General features: G+C 45.8%; 1 protein-coding gene across 3 annotated transcripts in view; it reads left to right on the top strand.

Moving 5' to 3' along the window:
• helz2a (helicase with zinc finger 2a) overlaps positions 1 to 25,993 on the top strand; it is a 164,607-nt gene that overhangs the window by 47,012 nt on the left and 91,602 nt on the right. For all 3 annotated transcript variants that reach the window (XM_072514773.1, XM_072514772.1, XM_072514774.1), the window contains 2 exons: positions 19,307 to 19,815; positions 24,305 to 24,934. In XM_072514773.1, the coding sequence (XP_072370874.1) occupies positions 19,307 to 19,815; positions 24,305 to 24,934 (1,139 nt within the window). The remainder of the gene's footprint in view (positions 1 to 19,306; positions 19,816 to 24,304; positions 24,935 to 25,993) is intronic.

The raw sequence follows: 25,993 nt of genomic DNA, 5'->3' as shown, positions 1-25,993 counted from the left end.
AGCTAAGGCGCGAGCAGCTAACCCTTGTCTCCAAGAGCCAACCCCTCACCCGAGGGCACGACTCGAAGGTGTCATAATATACACCAGTATATCATGGTTCAGCCACACACACACTGATGGGCACACAGCAAGACCAATTAACACACACAACACCGCAGCCAATCACCAGTTAGAGCACACTCACTATAAAGACAGGGGGCATCAGTTTTCCCATTCATTCAGGATGCAGCCTCCGAGAAGGACAGAGCTTACAGCTTACAGCACAGATCTTCACCATGTGCTGAGTGCATAGACTGGTTAGGACAGGCATAGGTATTTAGTTTAATCTAACATCGTATTAACCCACAGTGAAAGTATGTTCACCAGTTTCTAACTTAATAAAATAGTGTTGTACTATTTTAAGTGTTGGTGGCCTGTATCTGTTCCACGGATCCGGAGCACCCAACACATCATGATACCAGGAGTTGAGGGATGTTAGAACTTCTTAGACCTACCTGCAAGTGATCTGCCTTCCACCAGCATACAGCCATCCTGCAAAATGGACAGCGTCCGCCCGCCGCCGCTCTGCATCACCGGTAACCTAGGGGCCAACTGGAAGATATTCAAACAACGCTTCCAGCTCTACCTTGAAGCCACTGACCGGGAAGCTGCCTCAGACACCAGGAAGATCGCTCTCTTCCTATCCACGGCAGGGGAACATACCATCCACATTTTCAATTCTCTCACCTTTGCTGATGGTGAAGATAAATCAAAATTCAAGATGGTCCTCCTCAAGTTTGACAGTCACTGCAACATAGAGGTGAATGAAGGTTTGCAGGGTAAGGATGAACCTTTCCCGTCCTTTCTCACCCACCTCCGCAACCTTGCGAAGTCCTGTAATTACTGGCCCACCTCCGACTCCATGATACGCGACCAGATCGTTTTCGGTGTTCAGTCGGACCCCCTACGCCAGCAGCTCCTCAAGGTAAAGCAGCTCACCCTAGCGATTGCCAGGCGCTTGGATGTGGGAATACCGACTAGTGGCGTGCTACACGAACACGCCACTAGTCGGTATTCCCACATCCAAGCGGCTGAAACGGCAGCAAGGTCCCCACGAGGCAGAACGAGTCCAAGCAATCGAGCAACTCCAGGGCCTCAGCCTGGATGGGGGCGGCCATTTTGCGCGCTTTTTGCAGACTCCCACACTCGTGCGCACCGAACGAGGGGACGTCGACGTCGACGATCATACTCCGCAGGAGCGCACCACGCACGACCGCACCATGCATGCGCGGTGGTGCAGTGAACGTACTGACGCTACAACGTGCAGCAACTGTAGCTCCGCCCACTTAAAGCGGCAATGCCCTGCCAAACCCTGACGATGCTTGAGATGTGCCAAACTTGGCCACTGTGCTGCTTTATGCAGATCAGCTCAGCCTGCCAACTCTTGTCGCTCCAGCCAGCCTCGCAGGAATGTCCAGGCCATTCAAACCACGGTCACCGAGCCCGATTCGGACTTGCTACCCGATATTGACACCAAGGACCCGAAGGCGCCTTTTCGAGTCGGTATCGTTACAAAAAACAGGATGTCCCCGAAGCAAAGAATCCAGCCTCTACCGGTATACAGCATCGATCCGGACGATGAGTGGTGTGCCACCCTTACGGTCAAAAGGTCCCAAATACGATTCCGCCTGGACACCGGTGCCTCTGTCAATCTCATTGCGTGGTCTGACCTCCAAAGCCTTCATGCCAAACCAGCCATCCTCCCATCAGCCTGCCAGCTATTAGATTATAATGGCAATGCCATTGCTGCCAGTGGCTCATGCCAACTTGAAGTGATGCACAGGTCATGCAAAGCCATCCTTCCCTTTGAAATCGTGGGCTCCTCGAAAGCCTCCCTGCTTGGCGCGCAGGCATGCAAGCTGTTGAACATAGTTCAGAGAGTTCACTCTCTCTCTCCTGCTGACGCCTCTGCCTTTCAGGACACCGACTTCAGGGCGCAGCTCGACGCCATTATCAACCAGTACCACAAAGTCTTCGAGGGCATGGGCTCGCTCCCGTACATCTACAAGATTTTATTAAAACCGAATGCCACGCCTGCACGCACCTCGCAGGGTCCCAGCACCCCTTAAGGACCGCCTCAAGCAGCAGCTGCAGGACCTCCAGAACCAAGGAGTGATTTCCAAAGTCACGGAACCGACTGACTGGGTCAGTTCAATGGTATGTGTAAAAAAGCCTTCCGACGAATTGAGAATTTGCATTGATCCCAAGGATCTAAATCACAATATCATGAGAGAGCACTATCCAATTCCCAAGCGCAAAGAGGTCACATGTGAGATGGCTCACGCCAAGCTCTTTACCACACTCGACGTCACAAAGGATTCTGGCAAATCCAGCTCGATAAATCCAGCAGCAAGCTCTGCACATTTAACACCCCCTATGGCAGATATTGTTACAACAGGATGCCATTTATGATCATGGGCGAGATTCTCCGACCTCCCGCCGGGTCGGAGAATCGCCGGGAGCTGGCGTGAATCTCGCCCCCACCGATTGCCGAATTCTCCACCACCGGATATACGGCGGGGGCGGGAATCGCGCCGCGCCGGTTGGCGGGCCACCCCCCGCGATTCTCCGGCCCGGATGGGCCGAAGTCCCGCCGCCAAAATGCCTGTCCCGCCAGCGTAGATTAAACCACCTACCTTACCGGCGGGACAAGGCGGCGCGGGCGGGCTCCGCGGTCCTGGGTGGCGCGCAGGGCGATCTGGTCCCGGGGGGTGCCCCCACCGATCCGCGGGCGGGCCTGTGCCGTGAGGGCACTCTTTCCCTTCCGCCTTCACCACGGTCTCCACCATGGTGGAGGCAGAAGAGACTCCCTCCACTGTGCATGCGTGGGAATGACGGCAGCGGCCGCTGACGCTCCCGCGCATGCGCCGCCCGGAGATGTCATTTCCGCGCCAGCTGGCGGGGCACCAAAGGCCTTTTCCACCAGCTGGCGGGGCGGAAATTCGTCCGGCGCCGGCCTAGCCCCTTAAGGTTGGGGCTCGGCCCCCAAAGATGCGGAGCATTCCGCACCTTTGGGGCGGCGCGATGCCCGACTGATTTGCAACGTTTTGGGCGCCAGTCGGTGGACATCGCGCCGTTTCCGGAGAATTTCGCCCCATATCTGCATCAGAAGTGTTCCATAGGATTATGGAACAAATGATGGAAGGCATTGAAGGTGTTCGCGCCTATGTCGATGACATAATCATTAGGTCCACCACCCCACAGGATCATGTCAGTCACCTCCAGCGCGTATTCAGACGTATACATGAGCACGGCCTCCGCCTCAACAGGACCAAATGCTCTTTTGGTCAGACGGAACTCAGGTTCCTCGTGGACCACATCTCCCAATTGGGTGTGCAGCCGGATGCGGACAAGGTAGCTGCCATCACAGATATGAAAACACCAGAGGACAAGAAGGCGGTCCTCCGATTTCTGGGCATGGTCAATTTTTTAGGGAAATTCATCCCTAATCTCGCCTCTCAGACCTAGGCTCTCAGGAACCAGGTCAGGAAGACGACAGACTTCCAATGGCTCCCTGCCCACGAGCGTGAATGGAGAGACCTCAAAACAAAACTGACCACGGCCCCAGTCTTAGCTTTCTTTGATCCAGCAAAGGAGACCAAAATTTTGATCAATGCCAGTCAATCCGGCATTGGGGCAGTGCTCCTTCAATGTGATGAGACCTCATCATGGCCCCCGTTGCGTATGTGTCACGTGCGATGACCCCCACGGAGCAGCACTATGCGCAGATGGAAAAGGAGTGCTTGGGCCTTCTGACCGGTGTGGTTAAGTTTCACGATTATGTCTATGGACTTCCTCAATTCACCTTCGAGACCGACCATCGCCCGCTGGTCAATATAATACAGAAAAACTTGAACGACATGACGCCTCGCCTCCAGCGTATTCTTCTCAAGCTCCGGCGATACGACTTCCAGCTGGCATACACCCCAGGCAAGGACCTCATCATTGCTGACGCTCTCTCCAGGGCAGTCAACACTCCATGTGACCCAGCGGGATTTGTCTGCCAGACTGACGCCCATGTGGCATTCGCGGCCTCCAATCTACCTGCCTCGGATGAACGCCTCGTCCAAATTCGCCACGAGACGGCGGCTGACCGCTTGCTACAGCGTGTCATGCGCCACCTAATGGACAGGTGGCTCAAGGGCCAATGTCCTCGGTTCTATAATGTCAGAGATGATCTGGCGGTAGTAGGCGGGGTTCTTCTAAAACTGGACCGCATTGTCATCCCGCATAGCATGCGCCAGCTTGTCCTGGAATAACTACACGAGGGCCACCTTGGCGTGGAAAAGTGACACCGACGGGCCCGAGAGGCAGTGTACTGGCCCGGCATTAATGAGGACATAGCCAACACAGTGCCCTGCCCCACTTGTCAGCGCTTCCAGCCGGCCGGCCCAAGCACGTGAGACCCTGCAGCTCCATGAGTTGGTCACGCCACCATGGACCAAGGTGGGCATCCACCTGTTCCACGCGCTGGGTAGAGACTATGTCCTGATCGTGGACTACTTTTCGAATTACCCGGAGGTGATACGGTTGCACAACCTCATCTTGTCAGCAGTCATTCGTGCATGTAAAGAAACCTTTGCTCGACACGGCATCCCGCTCATGGTTATGTCGGACAATGGCCCCTGCTTCGCCAGCCAAGAATGATCAAACTTCATGTGACGTCCAGTCCCCTGTACCCCCATTCCAACGGCAAAGCGGAGAAGGGAGTACATATAGTCGAACGGCTCCTATGCAAGGCTGCCGAAGCTGGGTCCGATTTCTACCTTGCCTTGCTGGCCTATCGCTCCGCCCCACTGTCCACTGGCCTGTCGCCAGCCAAGTTACCCATGGGCCGTACCCTGAGGACGACGGTGCCGTCCATCCATGTCCCAGACCTCAACCACGTTCCAGTCCTTCTCCGGATGCAGGTTTCTGGTGCATAGCACAAGGCGGCTCATGACTCCCGTGCAGCTGATCTCCCTGCTCTGGTTCCAGATGACAACGTCCGCGTCCATCTTCCGGATGGTGGCTGGTCTGCAACCGCTGTGGTCCTTCGGCAGGTGGCTCCCCGCTCGTTCCTGGTTCGTCTACTGGATGGCTCTATTCTGCACCGCAATCGACGCGCCCTTCGTCTCATTCCACGCTTGCCAGGTGATCCTACAGTGTCGCCTCGCCCTCCTGCTGACCCTGCCACGGACTATGCAGAGCTCCCTGTCACTCTGCATCCCCTGACTTTGTCGCAGTCCAGCCCGCTCCTGAACCGGTGGCTCTCGACTCACCCTTGAGGCGGTCAACCAGAATTCGTCGCCCACCTCAGAGACTAAATTTATGAACTTTGCAAACTTATGGACTCTCTGAATTGTTTTGCTGCTTTGTTTGATCGTTTCCCAGGTTTGTATATAGTGTTGATCTCATTACTCTTGTTGCATACTGCTTCTCTGCACCAGGCACCTTCCCATGTAAATAGCTTAGTTCTCATGTACATAGTCCTGTAAATATGTCTTCGCACCCCACACGTAGTTAGGAACATTCTCACCATACATTATTTATTGCCACACACATACATTTTTTTATAAAAGGGGGGATGTCATAATATACACCAGTATATCATGGTGCAGCCCCACATGCCTGTGGACACACAGCAAGACCAATCAACACACACAACACGGCAGCCAATCACTAGTGAGAGCACACTCACTATAAAGACAGGGGGCATCAGAGTTCCCGCTCATTCGGGATGCAGCCTCCGAGAAGGACAGAGCTTACAGCTTACAGCACAGATCTTCACCATGTGCTGAGTGCATAGACTGGTTAGGACAGGCATAGGTCTTTAGTTTAATCTAACATCGTGTTAACCCACAGTGAAAGTATATTCACCAGTTTCTAACTTAATAAAATAGTGTTGACTATTTTAAGTGTTGGTGGCCTGTAAGTGTTCCACGGATCCAGAGCACCCAACACATCAGAAGGTGCTTGGAATGGACGGGTGCACCAGGATGTATGCGTTGTGCACGCTGCAAGGGTATTGGGCAAAGACATGCATGATGTGCAGATGATGGTCACATGCCAACTGCACATTCAGAGAGTGGGAGCCCTTCCGATTAATGAAGAGCACCCCTGATGAGCCGGTGCTTGTAGGGGTAGATGCGTGCCATTGATCACCCCCTTCACCTGGGGCATTCCCACAATGGTGGCAAATCCTGCTGCCCGGTCATCCTGGTCCAGACTTAAGTTTGTATAGTCTGCTGCCCGGTAAGACATACATCAGTGTGGATGGACCTGTGTATGGCTATCTGAAAGATCCCAGACAAGTTCCCACTTGGCCCCTGGAAAGACCAAGGGGCATAAAGGTTCAGGGCGACCGACACCTTGACAGTTACCAGGAGCAGGTATGCTCCTCCATACCCCCAAAGTTGCCAGGTACCTCAACATCTGGTACGGCTGGCGCACGGTCTCTCTGGTTAGCCAAAGTCTCTGGCGGCACAAGTGGTCCGGCAGCTCCTAGAAAGACAGAAGCTGATGGTATACACGTGGCCTGGTGCAACGCCTCCTTTGCACCTCCTCCTTGGCTTTTTAGATGGCTGGCACTCGGACCCTCACTGGCTGGCCCCTGCTCTTCTGGGACACGCTCCTCCCCGAGCAGGCTCCATGCCTCCAGCTTCCATGCATCCGCAACAGCTGCCGCGACCATGTTTGAAGCAAGCATTCCTGGCTGTAATCCAAAGTTCATTTTCTGCAGGGTAGGAGAAGAGAAGACATGTGAGCAAGATAAGTATTGCTTTGCCCATCCAAACCCAGCAGGTTACAAGATGACTCTGAGTTGCATTTCAGCTCTACCCTCCACATAACCCCCAAAGCCTACTCGCACCCCTCCTCCGTCCCCCCAATATGCTGCCTTCCACACTGCACCCCTGCCCCCAGCAGTGAGTGGCACCAGGGAGACTCTTTCCTCACCACCCAGTGGCTGCTGCAACCCATGGCAATGATAGGCTCTGCAGCCCCTATCCTTTTTCCCCAGTGGGGTCTTTTGTGGGTATGTTCTTTGGGTGCACCGTGTGTTATCCCACCAGCAGGGTGGCACTTGGTTGTGCAGTGGAGATGGTCACGGTGCGCCACCAATCACCTCCATGCTTAGAGGCTTGTGTGTGGGCAGGTCCTACAGATGGGGGTGAGGCAAGGAAGGGTGCATCTGCTGGGAGTGTAGCTGCAGTGTGATTTGGGTCCTGGGTGTGACGCACAGCTTGTGACAACCTGACCGAGGCCAGGATGGATGGGAGCAGGGGTGCAATGGACAGGCAGAGCTTGGAGACAGCTGGTGGTCCTGCGGAGTGGGCTTGCTGATAGCGTAACTGTTGAGGCCTCTGCCCTGAGAGGGGGAGTTTGCCAAAGGCCATGGTGCATGTGTCTTTTGTTTGGGGTGAGCTCTGCTACTCGCTTGTTTCCCCTGCAGTGGGGCTGCGCTTCTGATGAGTGCACTGAGGTGTGCCAGCACCTGGTGGGCCAATGATTGAGCTTGACCACACCCATCTCATTGACGGGCCAGCTGGAGTCTGCGGGTTTCCGGTGGGCCCAGACGGCCTGGGTGGGCTCCCAAATGACCAGCGGCTCTGTGAACATCTACAGGACAGACTGAGCAGTCAGCAGAGTGAGCAGTCAGGGGCCTGTAACTTGTAGCAAATGGGCGTGTCTAAAACAAATACTGCAGCAATGGCAGTCTGAGCCAGGCCACCCAAATCCCGAGGGGGACTCCGTGAATCCATGGAACTCTCAGCAAGTTGCTCCCCTCTACCCCCACCCCCCCCCGGCCCTGGCAGCCACCCCCCCAGAAAGTGCTCCTTTTTTTACAGTTTACCTTCTCCCTCCCCCTCAGCAGCCATGGCGCCCAGTCCCTGTTTGTAAATACCTGCAGCAAATTGCGGTTGTGTGACTTTCACCTGAGAGGGGCGAAGCATCACAGAGACCTGGAGCGTACTGGGTCAAACGTGCTAATCCCATTTAAATGCAAGCAAATTCCCATTTTGCATGTCTCCGGCGTGGGGCACAAACTCGTTATTGCGAGGGACCGGACCGGGCCGCACAAATCGGCGCCAGGCGGGGACCTTGATTTTGGCCGGACACCCGGTTTTCCTCCAACAGTGGTTCGCCTTAACGGTATCGCGAAGTGGAGAATTTTGCCTTTGATGGAGAAATGGGTCTCCATTTGTCAGATATGCTTCAGTGTAATGCTATGTACAGGGGCTGGTCACACACCAAGCAAACAAAAAACCATTCAGAATTCCCAACTAAAGACTGTTGCTCAGGAAAAAGATCTCGATGTTCTGGTACAAGGATTTATCAAGTGCTGCTGGTATAGCATATTAGAATATATTGCTGCCAGGATGATCGTAAAGCAAAAATCACAATTCTATTCCTTTATAAGAAATATGTTTTGGCTAACTACCGGGTGCAAAGGCCCTGGAAAAGATGCTCGACCCCTGTCAGATGGAAACCACTAGATTGACACACAACTTGAAGGCAGCTAGTTATCACACTTGGCTTAGAGAGCTAGATATATTCAATTTGAGAAAAATAGATTTTTGGGAGATTTGCATAAAATGTTTCAAATAATGAAGAGATGAGACTATCTTCTTGTCAGTAGATGATCGATCACAGGTAGTTAGCTGAGGGAGAATCAAGAGATGTGTGTAAAAGTTATGAGCACGCAATTGGATTAAAAGCAAGGAGGTTTTTTTCATAGAGGGGCATTAACCTTTATAATAAGTTGTACTTCATGTAAAGTAAAAAGAGTCTAATATCTGACTCTGAAACAATAACTTAGCCAGAGGCGCTTCAGTGATACTCAAAATGACCTCTCATCAAGCATCATGAGGTTTCTGTTATTAATAACATATTAAGAGTAGGAAGTGCAATAAACTAAAATGGACTGAATTCTCATCAGCAATGGGAATGAAGGCAGTTGGGGCCCAAATGTCACGAGGCCGACTGGTGACATCCCGACCCCATTGCCACTGCCGGCCGTTTTAGCTGATGTGGATTTGGGGCCAGGAAAGCTCTTCCATGAGAAGGGCAATCAATTAGTCTCTTAAAACAATGGGGTTACCTGTCAGCCTCCAGTTTCCTGACACAACAGGGAGCAGGTTAACTGGCTGGATGTGAGCACCCAGTGGCAGGTTAGCTTACCAGTATTCCAAATAGGTCTACAAGACCTCTCTGCCTGTCTGGATTGAGGTAACCAAAGGCTGCCCCTGCAGAGGGACTTCCCACTCCTCTCTTCCCCTCCCCTCCCTGTCATGATATGCAGGCACACACATAATGATATACAGACAAGCAGCTAATGGACACAGAGAACAGGACATGACCAATAAGCAGGCAGGACACTCAGGGATGGGATCTGACTATAAAAGACACGAGGCACTCACACTCCGCCTCTTTCCACTGATGAACATCTAGAGAGTCAGTCAAGGATGTTGTTACAATCTCACACCTCCACCACATGGCTAAGAGCTAGTCTGGTTCAGTCAAACAGAGTAACCACACTTAAGTTAGCAGAGAGTCGAACTCACAGAGAACTGTGCTATTAGGCATCTGTTTGGCCCTACAGCTTAGGGAGTCTGGCCGTTGCCCGTATTTGAAAGGAGAACCAATCTCCATGCCCTGGTCAAAATTCTGTAAAATGTCTGTTTCCTATGGGTTTGGCACCTGGAAATAGTCCTGGATTCTGTTTCCTGTCCACCAGGGGAAAAAATCAGCTTTATAACTAGAAAAAGTTTCGGAATCAATCATCACTCTAAATTCTATACATAAACTGAATTGCTGAAAAAAAAGACATACTGTTGCAGTTTCCTTTGTCTTGCACTTAACAGGGCAGATGCAAGATAGCCAAATATCGAAAGGAGTAACAATTTATGCCGCAAGAGAAAACGGCGCAGATTGGTTGGCAACTCAACTCTGAAGTGTTTTCATGGAGAATTTCCCAATGCTTTTGTTTAATTGAAAAGAAAATGCAAAGCCTGGACATGTTCTTTTGCCTGCAGAGGACAGGCCCCTGCACATGAATATATGTAACTTCTGGCAAGTGAGCCATGTTACAAGCCTGACTGATTATCTTAAATATTTTGTTAGCGTAATATTGGAGACTATAGTCTAGACGAGAGTCAACTTGCCAACCAATCAGCATCCTTTCCTAATGCAGTTTAAATTGTTGCTCCCTTTGAAATTTGGCACTCTTTCATCTGTTCTGGTGAGTGCAGACGAAAAACGTTTTTTTCCCCAATGCTCAGGTTCTGTACTACCAAGCAATTATTTATAAACAGAATTCTTCAGATAAACTATAAGAAGGTGAAGCATTAGAATTTTTTTATTGTAATCAGAACCAAACTTGGATTCTTTCACTGGTAAAATATGATACAACGGATGCAAAAATAATATCCAATATTGAATTAGGACCAAGTCTGGAAAATTCTTCTTAAAAGCTTTTTTATTTGTAATGATACTCTTTGGACTGTCACAAACATTGACAGTACTGTTTGCATTGCAAACAAGGTGAGGCCACAGGCTAAAGTCCAAAACATTGTAAAGTTCATTTAATTAAATACCCTGATAATGCAGCACCCGAGTGATATGAAGGTCCAGGCAGAACTAAGCAGGCAAGCAATATAAAGTGCAGTAAAAGAACAAAAAGAAAAGTGCATTATTGTGCCCAGATAGCTCAAGGTAAAGAAGGAGCTATTACCAGGAAATGGAGTGGAGTTTTCAATTTGGGTACAATCTTATTTCCTTAAAATTTGCCCAAAATAATTTGCATATTGGTGAATGCCATGAACCAAAACAATAGGGAAGTGTTTTAGAATGTAATTTGTTTAATTCAGTTGAAAGTGGGTTTATCACAAAAAATATGCATTTTGATCACACCAGTGAGTAGCCTATTTTCAAAGGACTAAAAATGACTTCTAAAATAATATACAATTTCATTTGCTAATTATATTGGGGTACAGTAGTCATTGTCTTAGTAATAAAAAACAAATTACATTTGGATTTTCCAGAATTTTCCAACCCGGTTGCTGTGGGTTTCCCTGTGGCAGGGCTGGCGAGTCATTGAGATCTCTGTTCACGTCAGTGGGACCGGACGATCCTCGGTACAAAGGCCTGGAAGTTTCCAGCCTAACTCTTTTGGCACATTCTATTAACAGTGTCAAGTGCCTAATGCTCTAGCCTAATCGTTGGAACCTCTGCAAAACCCTCAAACAAGCGGAATCAGTGGAAACTCACAATGATGATTAAATCATCTGAGCGGGTGCCCAATTTCGTGAATGAAATGAAAATGGCTTATTTTCACAAGTAGGCTTCAAATGAAGTTACTGTGAAAAGCCCCGAGTCGCCACATTCCGGCGCCTGTTCGGGGAGGCTGGTACGGGAATTGAACCCGCGCTGCTGGCTGCTTTAAAAGCCAGCTATTTAGCCCTGTGCTAAACCAGCCCCTGGATGTGAATGGATGTGGCTTCCAGTATGATTTCTTTTAAACTAGCACATGAGATCACAGAAACACGATTTCCACTGAACGTACATGGTGTTTAACACTCTGCAATCTCTTCCACTGGTCCCATTGATTTTGGCCAAATTGCACTGAAATGAAAATGGTGCAAACAAGCAGAAACTCTGCCGCAATATTTCTAGGCGAACTGTACTTTGCTTTCCAATTCATTGAACAAGTCATTGGGAGGCAATTTCCATTTTAGAACAATATGTTACTGACTTCCCAACAGAGTTTTGTGGGTAGACCCAGTTTTTCACTCTGGAATTCCTTCCCTAAATGTCTTTGGGCTGGAATCTCTGCCTGTGAGAATATTTTCACTCGCCAGAGCGGAATTGCATTAGTTTTACGATCTCCTGGCAGTTGTAGAGAGGGATACAATTTAAAATCTGCATGGATTGGAATATAAGGGATACCAGGGATCCCGCTATTGGGCCACAATCTTGAGCGGGTAGCCTGTTAGCCAGGTTCCACAGCCGTCACTCCCCTGAACCGCAGATTCCATCCCCCCCCTCCCCCCTCACCGCCCCACTGCACGACAGCCCCCCACTCTCGGCTTGCCTGGGTGACCACCTACCCCCCCAAATAAGGGGATGACCGGACCCGCTCCTCACCCCGCCATCCAGGAACCCTTGGAATAGTCCCGAAAGACGTGCTGTTAGGTGAATTGGACATTCTGAATTCTCCCTCTGTGCACCCGAACAGGAGCCGAATGTGGCAACTAGGGGCTTTTCACAGTAACTTCATTGCTGTGTTAAAGTAAGCCTACTTGTGACAATAAAGATTATTATTATGAATATGGGGACCCCCCACAGGGACCCCATTTGTGGAGACCTGTGCTGAACGGCACTCGCCCGAGGCCTCGGAGGTGAAGGAGACGTTTGTGACATCTCCCCCCAAGAAAAAAAAATAAACCATCAACTTCAAGATGGTTTCATTTTTCACCATTTTTTTTCCATCCTTCTTCCTCCAACCAAAATCCTTCTGTTCATCACATTCGTGACAAAGCTTTGGCTATCACGTTTTCCTGTCCTGCCACATGTACTATTTTTAAATGAAATGGCTGTAACAATAAACTCCAGCGAAACAGCCTTGCATTGTTATTCCGGAATCGCTCCAAAAATGTCACCGGATTATGATCAGTATATATAACGGTGTCAGATGGATTGCTGGTCACATAAATGTGAAAATGTTGCAAAGCCAGCACCAAATTTAAAGTCTCCTTCTCAAGCGTCGAATACTTTTTCTGGTGAGAATTCAATTTCTTTGAAAAATAACCAACAGGCCGCTCTAGCCCTTCGTCGTCGTCTTGTAGAAGCACCGCACCTAAACCCACATCACTCACATCAACAGCCACTTTGAATGGTTTTATATAATTTGGGATGACTAACACAGGGGCAGTGGTTAACACAGCCTTCAGGCTGTCAAATGCCTGTTGACACTCCGCTGTCCACTTGTATTTGTTATGCTTCTTGAGCAAGTCCGTCAGTGGAGCGACCACACTGCTAAAATGTGGTACAAATTTCCGGTAAAATCCACTCATACCAAGAAATCGCATTATTTCCCATTGTGTCGAGGGTATCGGAAACTCCCCAATAACTTTAGTTTTCACATCCCGTGGGACCATTCGACCCTGTCTGATTGTATGACCAAGGAAAGTGACTTGGGCTTTTCCAAATTCACTTTTGGCTAGGTTTATCACCAAACCCGCTTCCTGAAGTCGATCGAATAACTCCACCAGATGTTTTAGATGTTCTTTCCATGTCTGGCTGAAAACTACCAGATCGTCGATGTATACCGCACAATTGGATAATCCTGAAACAACTGTATTAGTTAACCGTTGAAATGTGGCTAGGGCGTTTTTCATGCCAAATGGCATAACTTTGAAATGGTATATACCATCTGGAGTCACAAAAGCTGAAATCTCCTTCACCCTTTCGGATAAAGGTACCTGCCAGAGTAACCTTTAAGTAAATCCAATTTGGAAATAAAAGCAGATTGTCCCACTTTCTCAATGCAATCCTCCAAACGTGGGATAGGAGAAGAGTCCATTCTTGTAACTGCATTAACCTTTCTATAGTCCACACACAACCGTTGGGTACTGTCTGGTTTAGGTACCATCACTATGGGTGAGCTCCATTGGCTGAAACCCACTTCACTATGCCATTTTTAAGCATACTCTCAATCTCTTTGTTAACCTGTGCCAATTTTAAAGGATTAAGTCGACATGGATGTTGTTTGATAGGAACAGCATTTCCCACATCTACATCATGTGTAACCATTTTATTACTTCCCAATTTATCTCTACAAATTTCCCCATGCGATATCAATAACTCTTTCAGCTCAGTTTGTTTTTCCTCTGGAAGGTAACTTAACAATTTATCCCAATTTTTAAGAACATCCTCATTTTCCAATTTAATTTGAGGTAAGTCAAATTCACAGTCATCTGGATTTGGTTCGTCACTTTGAGCTAGAATCATTAAAACCTCCTTTTTCTCTTCTTCCCTTTCAAAGTACCTTTTAAGCATATTCACATGACACACTCAGTGAGTCTTCCTTCTATCTGGTGTTTTTACCACATAATGCACTTCACTTAATTTCCTTTCAATCTGATAAGGTCCACAAAACCTAGCTTTTAAAGGCTCACCTACCACTGGTAACAACACTAAAACTTTATCTCCACTGGCAAAACTATGAACTTTGGATTTCTTATCCGCTATCCGTTTCATCACATTTTGTGCAACTTTCAAATGTTGTCTAGCCAATTCACCTACTCTATTTAATCGTTCCCTAAAATTTGACACGTAATCCAATAATGTAATTTCCGATTTTTCACCCACCAATTTTTCCTTAATCAATTTAAGTGGTCCTCTTACCTCATGACCAAAAATTATTTCAAAAGGACTAAATTTGGTTGACTCATTAGGTGCATCCCTAATTGCAAACAGTACGAATGGAATTCCTTTATCCCAATCCTCTGGATAATCTTGACAATAAGCCCTTAACATTGTCTTTAATGTCTGATGCCGCCTTTCTAACACTCTCTGCGATTCTGGATGGTACGCAGTTGATTTAAATTGTTTTATTCCTAAGGTGGCCATAACTTCTTTGAATAACTTTGAGGTAAAATTTGATCCTTGATCCGATTGTATTTCTGTGGGTAGTCCATATCTAGTAAAGAATTTAAGTAACTCCTCCACAATCTTTTTAGCTGTAATATTACATACTGGAATGGCCTCTGGAAACCTAGTAGACACATCCATTATAGTCAAAAGATATTGATTCCCACTTTTTGTTTTAGGAAGCGGTCCTACGCAATCAATTAGGTCCCTTGTAAAAGGTTCCTCAAATGCTGGAATGGGTATTAAGAGCGCTGGTTTTATCACTGCTTGAGGTTTCCCTATCACTTGGCATATGTGACATGATTGACAAAATTTAACTACATCTTTATGTAGTCCAGGCCAATAAAAATGTTTCTGGATTTTAGCTTGAGTTTTCCTTATCCCCAAATGACCTCCCACTGGTACCTCATGTACAACTCGCAACACCTCCTTTCTATAACCTACCGGCAATACTACTTGATGAACTTCTGCCCACTTTTCATCCACCTGCATATGTAAATGTCTCCATTTTCTCATCAAGACATCACTTTTACGGTATTAACACTCTGGTATACACTCAATTTCCTCTTCCGTATATGCTTTCTGATACATCCGTTTTATTTCTATATCTTTCTGTTGTAACTCCGCCAATTTTCCTGAACTAAAAATATCCGCCTCATCCTCCACCTGTTCTTGTTTTTTTTCAACCATCTGATCAAAAATCGTTTCTGATAATTGTACTTCAATTTCATCTTCATTCTTTGATTTCTCCTCTCGTCTTAACCTGTGACTGTGCGACCTTGCTACTACACAATCGGGAAAAATCCCAGGATATTCGTCCTTCAACACTTCAGTTGTCTGATTTTCCACTGGCCTATCAACCACAGTAGGCATCACTCCTACTTGCGATCCAGCTATATCGTTACCCAAGATAAACTGTATTCCTGGACAAGATAGTTTCTCTCTTACTCCTTCTACCACTTCACCACTCTTCACTGGACTTTCCAATCTTACCTTATATAATGGAACGCTCCTCCTCTCACCCTGAATTCCACATATAACCACCTTTTCTGGCAACATTCTTCCCAAACTACATAATTCCTCATCTCTTACCATTAAAGATTGACTAGCTCCCATATCTCTTAAAATTGTGACTTCTTTATCTGCTCCTCCTGATATACATGAGTAAACTTTACCCACACAAGTAAATTCTTCAAAGAGATCTGGCACCTTCTTATCAATCACCTCTTGATCAGGCTGTACAATCTTTTGCAGCTCCTTCACTTCCCTTGGCCTTTCCTTTACCATTCTAACAAACCCCATTGTCTTATCCTGTTTTACCACATTTCTTCAACCACCAACACTGTGACTTTACATGTCCTAGTTGATTACAGTGAAAACATTTGAAACTTTTCATTTCTCTTCCACCCTCCTGGATTTCTTTTTTAATCTGACGTACACTCTCGTTATTATCTCCCATCAGATCACCTTTACCTTTACCACTTGAGTATTTCTCATGTCCCCAGTTTCTATCCCTCACAGGCTGAAACTGATGTCGGAAACACAGGGCAGCACGGTAGCCTTGTGGATAGCACAATTGCTTCACAGCTCCAGGGTCCCAGGTTCGATTCCGGCTTGGGTCACTGTCTGTGCGGAGTCTGCACATCCTCCCCGTGTGTGCGTGGGTTTCCTCCGGGTGCTCCGGTTTCCTCCCACAGTCCAAAGATGTGCAGGTTAGGTGGATTGGCCATGATAAATTGCCCTTAGTGTCCAAAATTGCCCTTAGTGTTGGGTGGGGTTACTGGGTTATGGGGATAGGGTGGCGGTGTTGACCTTGGGTAGGGTGCTCTTTCCAAGGGCCGGTGCAGACTCGATGGGCCGATTGGCCTCCTTCTGCACTGTAAATTCTATGAAAACCAAGCTTTGATTTATGAACTAATTCATAATCATCTGCCATTTCTGCTGCTAATCCTGCAGTTTTAACCCTCTGCTCTTCCACATGAATTCTCACTGCATCAGGAATTGAATTTTTAAACTCGTCCAAAAGTATAATTTCTCTGAGAGCTTCATATGTTTGGTCCATTTTCAAAGCCCTTATCCACCTATCAAAATTACTCTGTTTGAGTCTTTCAAACTCCATGTATGTTTGACCAAATTCTTTGCTTAAATTTCTAAACCTTTGTCTGTAAGCTTCATGCACTAATTCATATGCACCTGAGATGGATTTTTTTCACCTCTTCATATGTTTCAGATACCTCCTCTGGTAGTGATGCAAACACTTCCCTTGCTCTACCTACCAGCTTTGTTTGAATCAGTAATACCCACATGTCCTGTGGCCATTTCATTTGTTTATCTACCTTCTCAAATGAAATGGAAAAGACCTCTACCTCCTTCTCGTCAAACCTTGGCAATGCTTGGACATATTTAAATAGATTCCCACCAAGCCTTCGATTATGACGCTCTGTCTCACTATCCTCATCAATCTCGTCCAACTGTACATTTCCCTTTACGTCTGCCAATTTTAACTGACTGTCATGTTTCATGGTCATTTTCCGAAGTTCAAACTCTCGCTTTATCTTTTTCCCTGATCTGTATCTCCCTTTCCATTTCTTTTTGTTCTTTCTGCGAGGGCTATTTTTTTTTCTTTTTGTTCTGCCAGGGCTATTTTTTCTTTTTCTCTCATTGCATATTCAAGCTGCTTTAATTCTTTTTCATGTTCAAGTTGCTTTAATTCTTTTTCATGTTCAAGTTGCTTAATCTGCAACTGGAGCTTTGCCATTTCTAATGAGTCAGAATGTATCTCAGGCAAATGTAAATGTTCAGCTACCGCGGTAAGTACCTCACCTTTTCGCATTTTGCCAGGCAATGTTAACTGCAATGTTTTTGCCAAATCTAACAGTTTGCTTTTAGTCGCTGTCCGTAAGGTACTGTGTGTTACCGTGTCCACCCCTAAAAACTTCTGAGCCTCTGAAAAAGCCATTTTCCACAACACACTCCCCACATAAACTAAAATACCACACCTGAAAAGCAACCACACTATATGCTCACCCTCACTGTCTTTAAGTTCACTAAGCCAATCCAATGGATAGGCTTTCATCCCCCTCGAGCCCCCAATTGTTATCGGTCAGAGTTTAGAGAACCCCAAAGTGTAGCATGGAGTTCAACTGACCCACAACTTTTAATAGATTGTGGTGTGGGGAGCACACGGCACACTCTACAGGTGTAATACAGCATAAATGGACAAGTGTTTTTTAAAACAAAACAATGTTTATTCTATCAACTCAAGTTAACCATTTTAAAACAACCATTGAATATCTTAACACCTATTAATTCAAAGATAACCCCTAAAGACTAAATAATTGTTTCAGCTGTCCTTTTAACATCCAAAAGACTTAACCAACCTTCAAACAGGAGCACATTAGGTTACATTCAATATATATAGTGAGAAAGGGTTCAACCGTGCTGCTGCTTTTGGTTACTTCAGCTACAGCCCCTTTGGTTTCTTCATGCAGCTCACTGGAAACACACAGACACACCCAAGCTGTTCTCTCAAACTGAAACTCAAAAAGCAGAAGTATAGCTCAGCTCCCCCCACACTCTGACATCACTTCAGTAACATGAGCAGTTCCATTTCTTAAAGGCACATTTCTTAAACACCCATTTCTTAAAGGTACTCTCACATGACACCAGCAATGGAGCCAGCACTGTGGGTTGAGTGCGGGGTCCTACCAGGCCCAAATCGGCAGATTGGGGCAAAGGGGTTGGATGCAGGGTGACAGGTCAAGGGGTAGGGCGGCAATGCAGAAGAAGTTCAGACCTTGCAGGAGGGGTCTCTCGTGGGGACACGGTGCCCAGCCAGGAGGCATCCCCTTCCCAGCCTGTCCACCAGGCTCAGAGCTCTTACTGGGCACAAGGAGATCTGGCCCAGGCTTCCCCTGCTGCAGGTAAAATTCCAATAGCGGCAGGAGGCCCTGAAATGACCATTAATTTGCCATAAGGGCCTCAATTTGCACATGGGCGAGTTGGGAACTTGATGTCCCCTGCCATGGGTAAAATATCCAAAAGGGTGGAGTCAAGGAGAGGAGATAGGCAATTGGAATGGTGCCCCTGGCATGGCGCCTAATATTACACACCTCTCCCCCCTGCATACCATCCAGGCTCTGTGTGGAATGTAAAATTTGGCATTAATTTGATCGATCATTATAACCATTCTTTGCTTTCGACACTCCTCTGCCTTTTGAACATTTATATTTTCATTGTAATTTATAATTATCAGGACAAATGAATATCAGTGCTGGAAAATAGAAACGTTTGTTGCTTTTGTCATTCATTATTGTTATTGAATGCTCTCAGGTCAAGTATAGCACAGAAAAATACAGGAGAGAGTTCCTCTTTCTTTGGCCAAGCTATGTGGCTTAATCCTAACCTCGAAGCTACATATTCTGACTTTACGTTTCATAAACCAATCCTAATGAGCTCTCTGAGTGAGGCTGCTAATTTTAGTTGAACTATGAGCAACCCTGGCTGAATGATTAGAAACATTGCTTGAATAGCGGTTTGGTTTCTAACAATATATTGGAAAATATGTTGAAACTCCCACGTCTGAGTTGGATGAAGAATATCACTGATGTTATTTTTATTGCTGTGTGTGCAGAAACCATTGTTGAATGTTGCACTGCTAAAGAGAGAACCTGGTGCAGCGTTCTGGCTGGAAGGAAAAGACATACCAAAGAATTGCACCAGCGCTGAAGGCATCAAATTCCGAGTAGCCGAAACTTCATATCACGTTGGCATCTCATTCGAAGCTACGAGCTTAGGAATTTATGACCAGTGGATTGTTTTTGATTTTGGAAGTCGACCTCTACTTGTCAGGAAGATTTATGTCAGTGACAAGACTGGCTTCCAACCACTTGCAAACCCAAGCAGCGATTTCCAATTTGCCAATCTAGAGCGGTGGCACAGTGGCAATCGGAGGATAGTGCCTTCCATGGAGAAAACTGAACAGGAGCTTCTGGTCATGCAGAAATACAAGCCGCTTGCTTCATCATTTGAATATAAAGTCAAGGACATGGCGAAAATTCCTATAACACCTGTGAATTACAGAGAAAGAATGCACAATTTCCTCTACCAAGAGGAACAAGCTGAAGAAGATTTAGTTTCAAGGTACAGTATCTGACATGAAAGCTGCCAAGACAGTACTTCCTCAAGAACTAGAATCAGTAGAGTCAGAGTCAGATGATTTAGATCTAACTGGAAGACAAATGTTAGCGTTTTCCGGAAGAGGCATCCTCTATGATGCTAAAGGTGTCCAAATTATCAACCCCCGAAAGAACTGTCAGATCAAAATTTTTCTCTGTTCGACTTTTGCAAGCACAGCTCTAATGATTTTTATCTTTCCCATTCACTTTATTGACAATTTTATTCAGTTCATCTCTCACAATCAGAATTAGATTCATTAAGCCACGATTTATGTTTTGACAGGTACGCCTTAAGCTTTGCTCCAAATGGTATAGATGCTCTTTTACCCGCCCGCTATATCTTTAAGCACTCCCCCTCCATTCTCTTTATCCTGTCAGCAAACATCTCTATTTTACATTTGGTTAGATGGAGCCCATCTGATCAGCATAACCTGCCCCCTGTTCCAAAAGCTGTTTTATTGTTTCAGGAACCTGTTATGGGCCAGGGGTTAGAGAACCCCAAAGTGTATCATGGAGTTCACCTGACCCACAACTTTTACTAGATTGTGGTATGGGGAGCTCACGGCCCACTCTACAGGTGTGGTACAGCAGAAATTGAAAAGTATTTTTTAAAGCAAAACAATGTTTATTCTATGAACTCAAGTTAACCATTTTAAAACATACAGTGAACATCTTAGCAACCATTAATTCAAATACAATGCCCAAAGACTACAACACTAAGTAAACCTTTCAGCTTTCCTTTTTAACATCCATACGACTTAAAACACCTTTCAACAGAAGCACATTAGGTTTACATTCACTACTGAGAACATTTATAATTCTGAATTCACCAAATGATCAAGAGATAGTCTTTTGATGGCAGAGAGAACAGGAGTACACCTGCTTGGTCTGGCTTCAGCTCCAACACTGAAACAAAACTAAAATACACCCTGCAGCCTGCTCAAAAACGAAAGTAAAAAGCAGGCAGACAGCCCAGCTCCACCCACTCTCTGACATCACTGCAGTAGTAAACACCCATTTCTTAAAGGTACTCTCATTACAAATCTTTATTTTCACACCCATTTATAAACACCCATTTCTTAAAGGTACTCTCACATGACAAACCAAAATCTTCGTTCCCCAGATAATAGAAACATAGAAAATAGGTGCAGAAGTTGGCTATTCGACCCTTTGAGGCTGCACCACCATTCAATACGATCACGGCTGATCATGCAAATTTAGTGACCCACTCCTGCTTTCTCTCCATAACTCATGACCCTTTCAGCTGCAATGGGCCACGTCCAGCTCCCTGTTGAATATACCCAACAAATTGGCCCCAACAGCTTTCTGTGGTAGAGAGGTCCACAAGTTCACAACTCTGAGAGAAGAAATTCTTCCTCATCTCAGTCCTCAATGTTTTACCCCTTATTCTGAGACTGTGACCCCTAGTTCTGGATGTCCCCAATATTGGGAACATTGTTCCCGCATCTCACCTGTCCAGTCCCATCAGGATTTTATATGTTTCTGTGAGATCCCCTCTCATTCCTCTAAACTCCAGTGAGTACAAGCCTAGCCGATCCAGTCTTTCTTCATATGTCAGTCCTACCATCCCGGGAATTAGTCTGGTGAACCTTCGCTGGACACTCTCAATAGCAAGAATGTCCTTCCTCAAACTAGGATACCAAAACTGCACACAATACTCAAGGTGTGACCTCACCAAGATCCTGTATAACTGCAGCAAGACTTCACTCCTCCTATCCTCAAATCCTTTCACTATGAAGGCCAACATGCCATTAGCTTTCCTCACCACCTGCTGTACCTGCATGTCAACCTTCAGCAACTGTTCCACCATGACACCCAGGTCTCGTTGCACTTCCACTTTTCCTAACCATTCAGATAATAATCTGCCTTTCTGTTTTTGCCACCAAAATGGATAACCTCACATTTACTCACATTATTTGCATTTGCCAAGTATTTGCCCATTCAGCCAGCCTGTCCAAGTCACACTGCAGCCTCTTTGCATCCTCCTCACAGCACACACTGCCACCCAGCTTAGTGTCGTCTGCAAATTGAGTGATATTGCACGTAATTCCTTCGTCCAAACCATTATTGTATATTGTGAACAGCTGGGGTCCAAGAACTGAACCCTGCGGTACCGCACTAGTCACTGCCTGCCACTCTGAAAAAGACCCATTTATTCCCACTCTCAGCTTCCTGTCTGCCAACCAGTTCTCTATCCACGTCAATACATTGAGCTTTAATTTTGCTCACAAATCTCTTATGTGGGATGTTGTCAAAAGCCTTTTGAAAGTTCAGATATACAACATCCACTGGTTCACCCTTGTCTACTCTACTGGTCACATACTCAAGAAATTCCAGAAGATTTGTCAAGTATGATTTCCCTTTAGTGAATCCAAGCTGACTTGGACCGATCCTGTTCCCACTTTCCAAATGTTCAATTATTTCACCTTTAATAATTGACTCCAGCATTTTCCCCACAACTGATGTCAGGCTAACTGATCTATAATTCCCCGTTTTCTCTCTCCCTCCTTTTTAAAAAAATGGAGTTACATTAGTTACCCTCGTATCCTTTGGAATTCTTCCAGAGTCTATTGAATGCTGGTAAATGATCGCCAATGCATCCATTATTTCTAGGGCCACTTCGTTAAGTACTCTTGGATGCAGAGCATCAGGCCCTGGGGACTTATCGGGTTTTAATCCCTTCAAATTTTCCCAACACAATTTCCTGATAATAAGGATTTTGTTCAGTTCTTCCTTCATGCTAGATTCACTGTCTCCTACTATTTCCGGAAGGCTATTTGTGTCCTCCTTAGGGAAGGCAGATCCAAAGTAATTGTTCAACTGGTCTGCCATCTCTTTGTGGGCTGGTGTGTCTATATTACCCCATATTTCTCTTCACTAGAACATAACACAGGCACTTATTACAGAAAAAGTAGGTGGTTAGCTTGCCAGGCGCAGGAAACTGCAAGTTTCAAATTTCCTCAGGGGTTCAACTGACCTCTCCCTTTAATTGATGGACTCTGTTTCTCTGTTCTTTCCAGAATCTTCTGGCCTGGCATGTAAGGGGCAGAAATTTTACTTGCCCCTAACAAGATAACTCACCTCAGTGGGCCAAAATGTGGGATAGAGATTTTCTGAACCAGGAACTCATCCTTCACAGACTCATTTGACACCTGGTGCAGCATGGTCGGTCAGATAAGCTTTGATGGGATGTTACTGTGTCCCACTGAGGGGTTCAGCTTAAATAAGCAGCCTGGACCCTTGATGAATTAACCAATTTGTTTACAAAGAAAGGTTGTGCATTGCTGAAAAAGAGACTAGTTGTCAAAGCTTTTCATCTTGCACCCACCAGGACTAATGCAAGAATACCAAATTTCAAAGAGAACAATTTATACTGCTTGAGAAACAGGGTGTTGATTGGTTGGCAGTGAACTCTGGGTTGAGGTAATGCCATTGAGAATGCACCAAGAAACAATTATCCCAAAACTTTTGTTTAAACTAAAAACAAGTCTAGATGGCTCTGAATGGTGAATCGACCAAAGAACAGTGTCCCCCCAAACATTTGTTCAGTTGAAAAGGTACAATGTCTGGACAAATTCCATTTGCCTGCAGAAAACTTGGTCCTGCATATAAATATATGTAGCTTCTAGTAAATGTAAGTGAGCCACACTGCGAGCCTATCTGATAATCATAATTTGGCTGTTACTCTAATTCTTGACACATTCAAGAATGTTCAGTAAGTGCTGCCCAATCACAGAACTACATCTCATGTTGGATACTCTGGGCAGGCCATTGAGGCCCCTCCCGCCACCGGGACTAGAAGGTCCCATTGAAGTCAATGAATGTTTGAATGGTCGCCGCATCTGCCACGAGGGAACCTATCACCCAGCGGGGCTGGAAAATTCCAGCCTATGTTCTGGAGGCATGGCGGGAGGTGGGAGAAGTGAGGCCTAGATATCATTCCCACCTATACATCAGGTGTCAGAAATTCCAGTTGAGCCAGAATTGCAAGAATTATGCCTGTAGCAATCACTGCCTCTCCTTCTCAACCAATCACTGCCCCCTCCATCTAACAATCGCTATCCTCTCCCTCCCAGTTGTTTCCCCCATTTCCTGTCACACCTGTCCCAACTGAATCGCTTCCCCTTAAGTCTCCCAGGATCTACCTGAAGCCATTGCTAATGACCCAATGGTCCAAAGTTAATGTCCTCTTCACAAAATCCCCAGCAGCTCGTGGGTTTGATTTAATTGAGGCCTGAGGCCCATCATCATTTCCTGCACCCATTTTGCACCAGCCTGTGGCATAAACCAATTTCCAGGGCATGTTTTTTTCTTCCAGTGCACATATGTGTTAATTTGCTGAAGTACACATAGTTATAAGAAGATAATCAGAAAACAATTGAGTCTTGTGTGTTAACCATCTTAAACATAATTGTCAAATTTCTCCTTGATAGGCTCAGTCTACAGGTGACAATTTCTATCACGGACAAATGGGAACATATGCATGAAGGGTTGACCATTGCGCAGCATGGAGAGCTCTTTGCTCTTTTCCAACCTCCTCTTGCTTTGACGAATACAAATGAAAGCTTCCTGTTCAAGAGAGCAGTTAATACTGTGCTGTTAGCACCAAATCCTTCCTCAAACAATGTGATTTATGAGGCTGCCATGATCCGTGAGGCGACTACCGAAAACCACATTGTCCTGAAGCTGTCACCACGTTGCCACACTGACCTTGCTTTCCACAAAGGAAGCTGCCACAACGTCGAAATTCAATTCCAGTTAGACCGGCTTCCCTTTTGCTTCAAGCACCGAGCTGTGGATCTGCTTCCAAACGAGCAAATTATTTTCCCAGACGTCACCAAGTGTTCCATTCCTCAGCTTACCTATCCTATTCTGACTGGAAATCAAAAGCAACGTGCTGCTGTTTCCTTCATTGCTGGACAAACGCCTGGGGAGAAACCAGCCCTCCCTCTTCTAATTTACGGCCCATTTGGAACTGGAAAAACCTTTACCTTGGCAGCAGCTGCAATGGAAATAGTGAAGAAACCAAACTCTAGGTTGCTGCTATGCACTGACACTAACAGGTGAGTACTTTGTTGTTCTCTGTTTGCAACAGGACAATATGGGAATGTGTTCTTTAATGAAACATTTAACAACAGCACATAACGCTTCTGAATCAACACAAAGTTTATGGTAAATGGTATTTTCAAAGCCTCAGCTGGTGATATTTCACACTGTGAAAATTAGAATAAGCACATGAATCATCATCAAATACCTTTAGTCATTACTATTATTAAAACCACAGTCGAAGGTCCATACGATCTCTCATTTCACGTTGTCCTTATGTTGGTATTCTGGCAAAGGAAATATGAATACCTCTCCAGTTCCTCGAATCCCAATGTGAGAGAATCTACACCAACTATTTTCTTCCAAGTATCCATATATGTTCAATGGATGACTAGTGTTTGCTACAGGAATGATTTAAACAGGCCAAGCGATATTTTAAGAAGAGACTGACAGCTTTCTATGATTAAGACAACTCTGGTATGACCACCAAGGGATAGATTTCCTTGTTACTGCACTTCGCATCAAACATCACCAGACAACAACACAAAGAGTAGAATGAGGCAAGGAGGATCACATACCCAGAATGCAGTCAACCAATTTTCCATCCATTCATTTAACTAAAATAATGAATGCAAAAGGTAGCACATTAAGGCAACAGCTGAGAGACAGTAATAGTGCACTTTGTAACATTTAGGGTTACAGAATAGTTCTGTTAATAGGGCTCAATTTTAAATGCTTCTGAATCCAGCATAAATAATGAGCAATTTCTGAATGATCTCTGGTTTTGCACTGTAGGATGGTGAAATGTAGAGACTCTAATTTATTAGGGCATTTCTCATGAACAGTAGGTATACAAAATATTTTTTAAAATGTGTTATAAATATGAAAATAAACTCACTAAACAAATTTTCAAAAATACTTTGTATACTTACTGTGAATGAGCAATGTCTCTCAGCCTTGATGTGCTATCTTTGTTTCATAACACTTAGGTGGTGCTGATACATGCATTATTCTGGTTAAATTAATGGATGGAAAAGTGGGTTGCCTCCATTATGACTGTGGCATCTCAGACCTTG

Source organism: Scyliorhinus torazame, chromosome 8 (genome assembly GCF_047496885.1).
Source record: "Scyliorhinus torazame isolate Kashiwa2021f chromosome 8, sScyTor2.1, whole genome shotgun sequence".
Classification (NCBI taxonomy): Eukaryota; Metazoa; Chordata; class Chondrichthyes; order Carcharhiniformes; family Scyliorhinidae; genus Scyliorhinus; species Scyliorhinus torazame.
The sequence above is the reverse complement of the archived record's forward strand: the minus strand, read 5'-3'. Positions and strand labels throughout refer to the sequence as shown.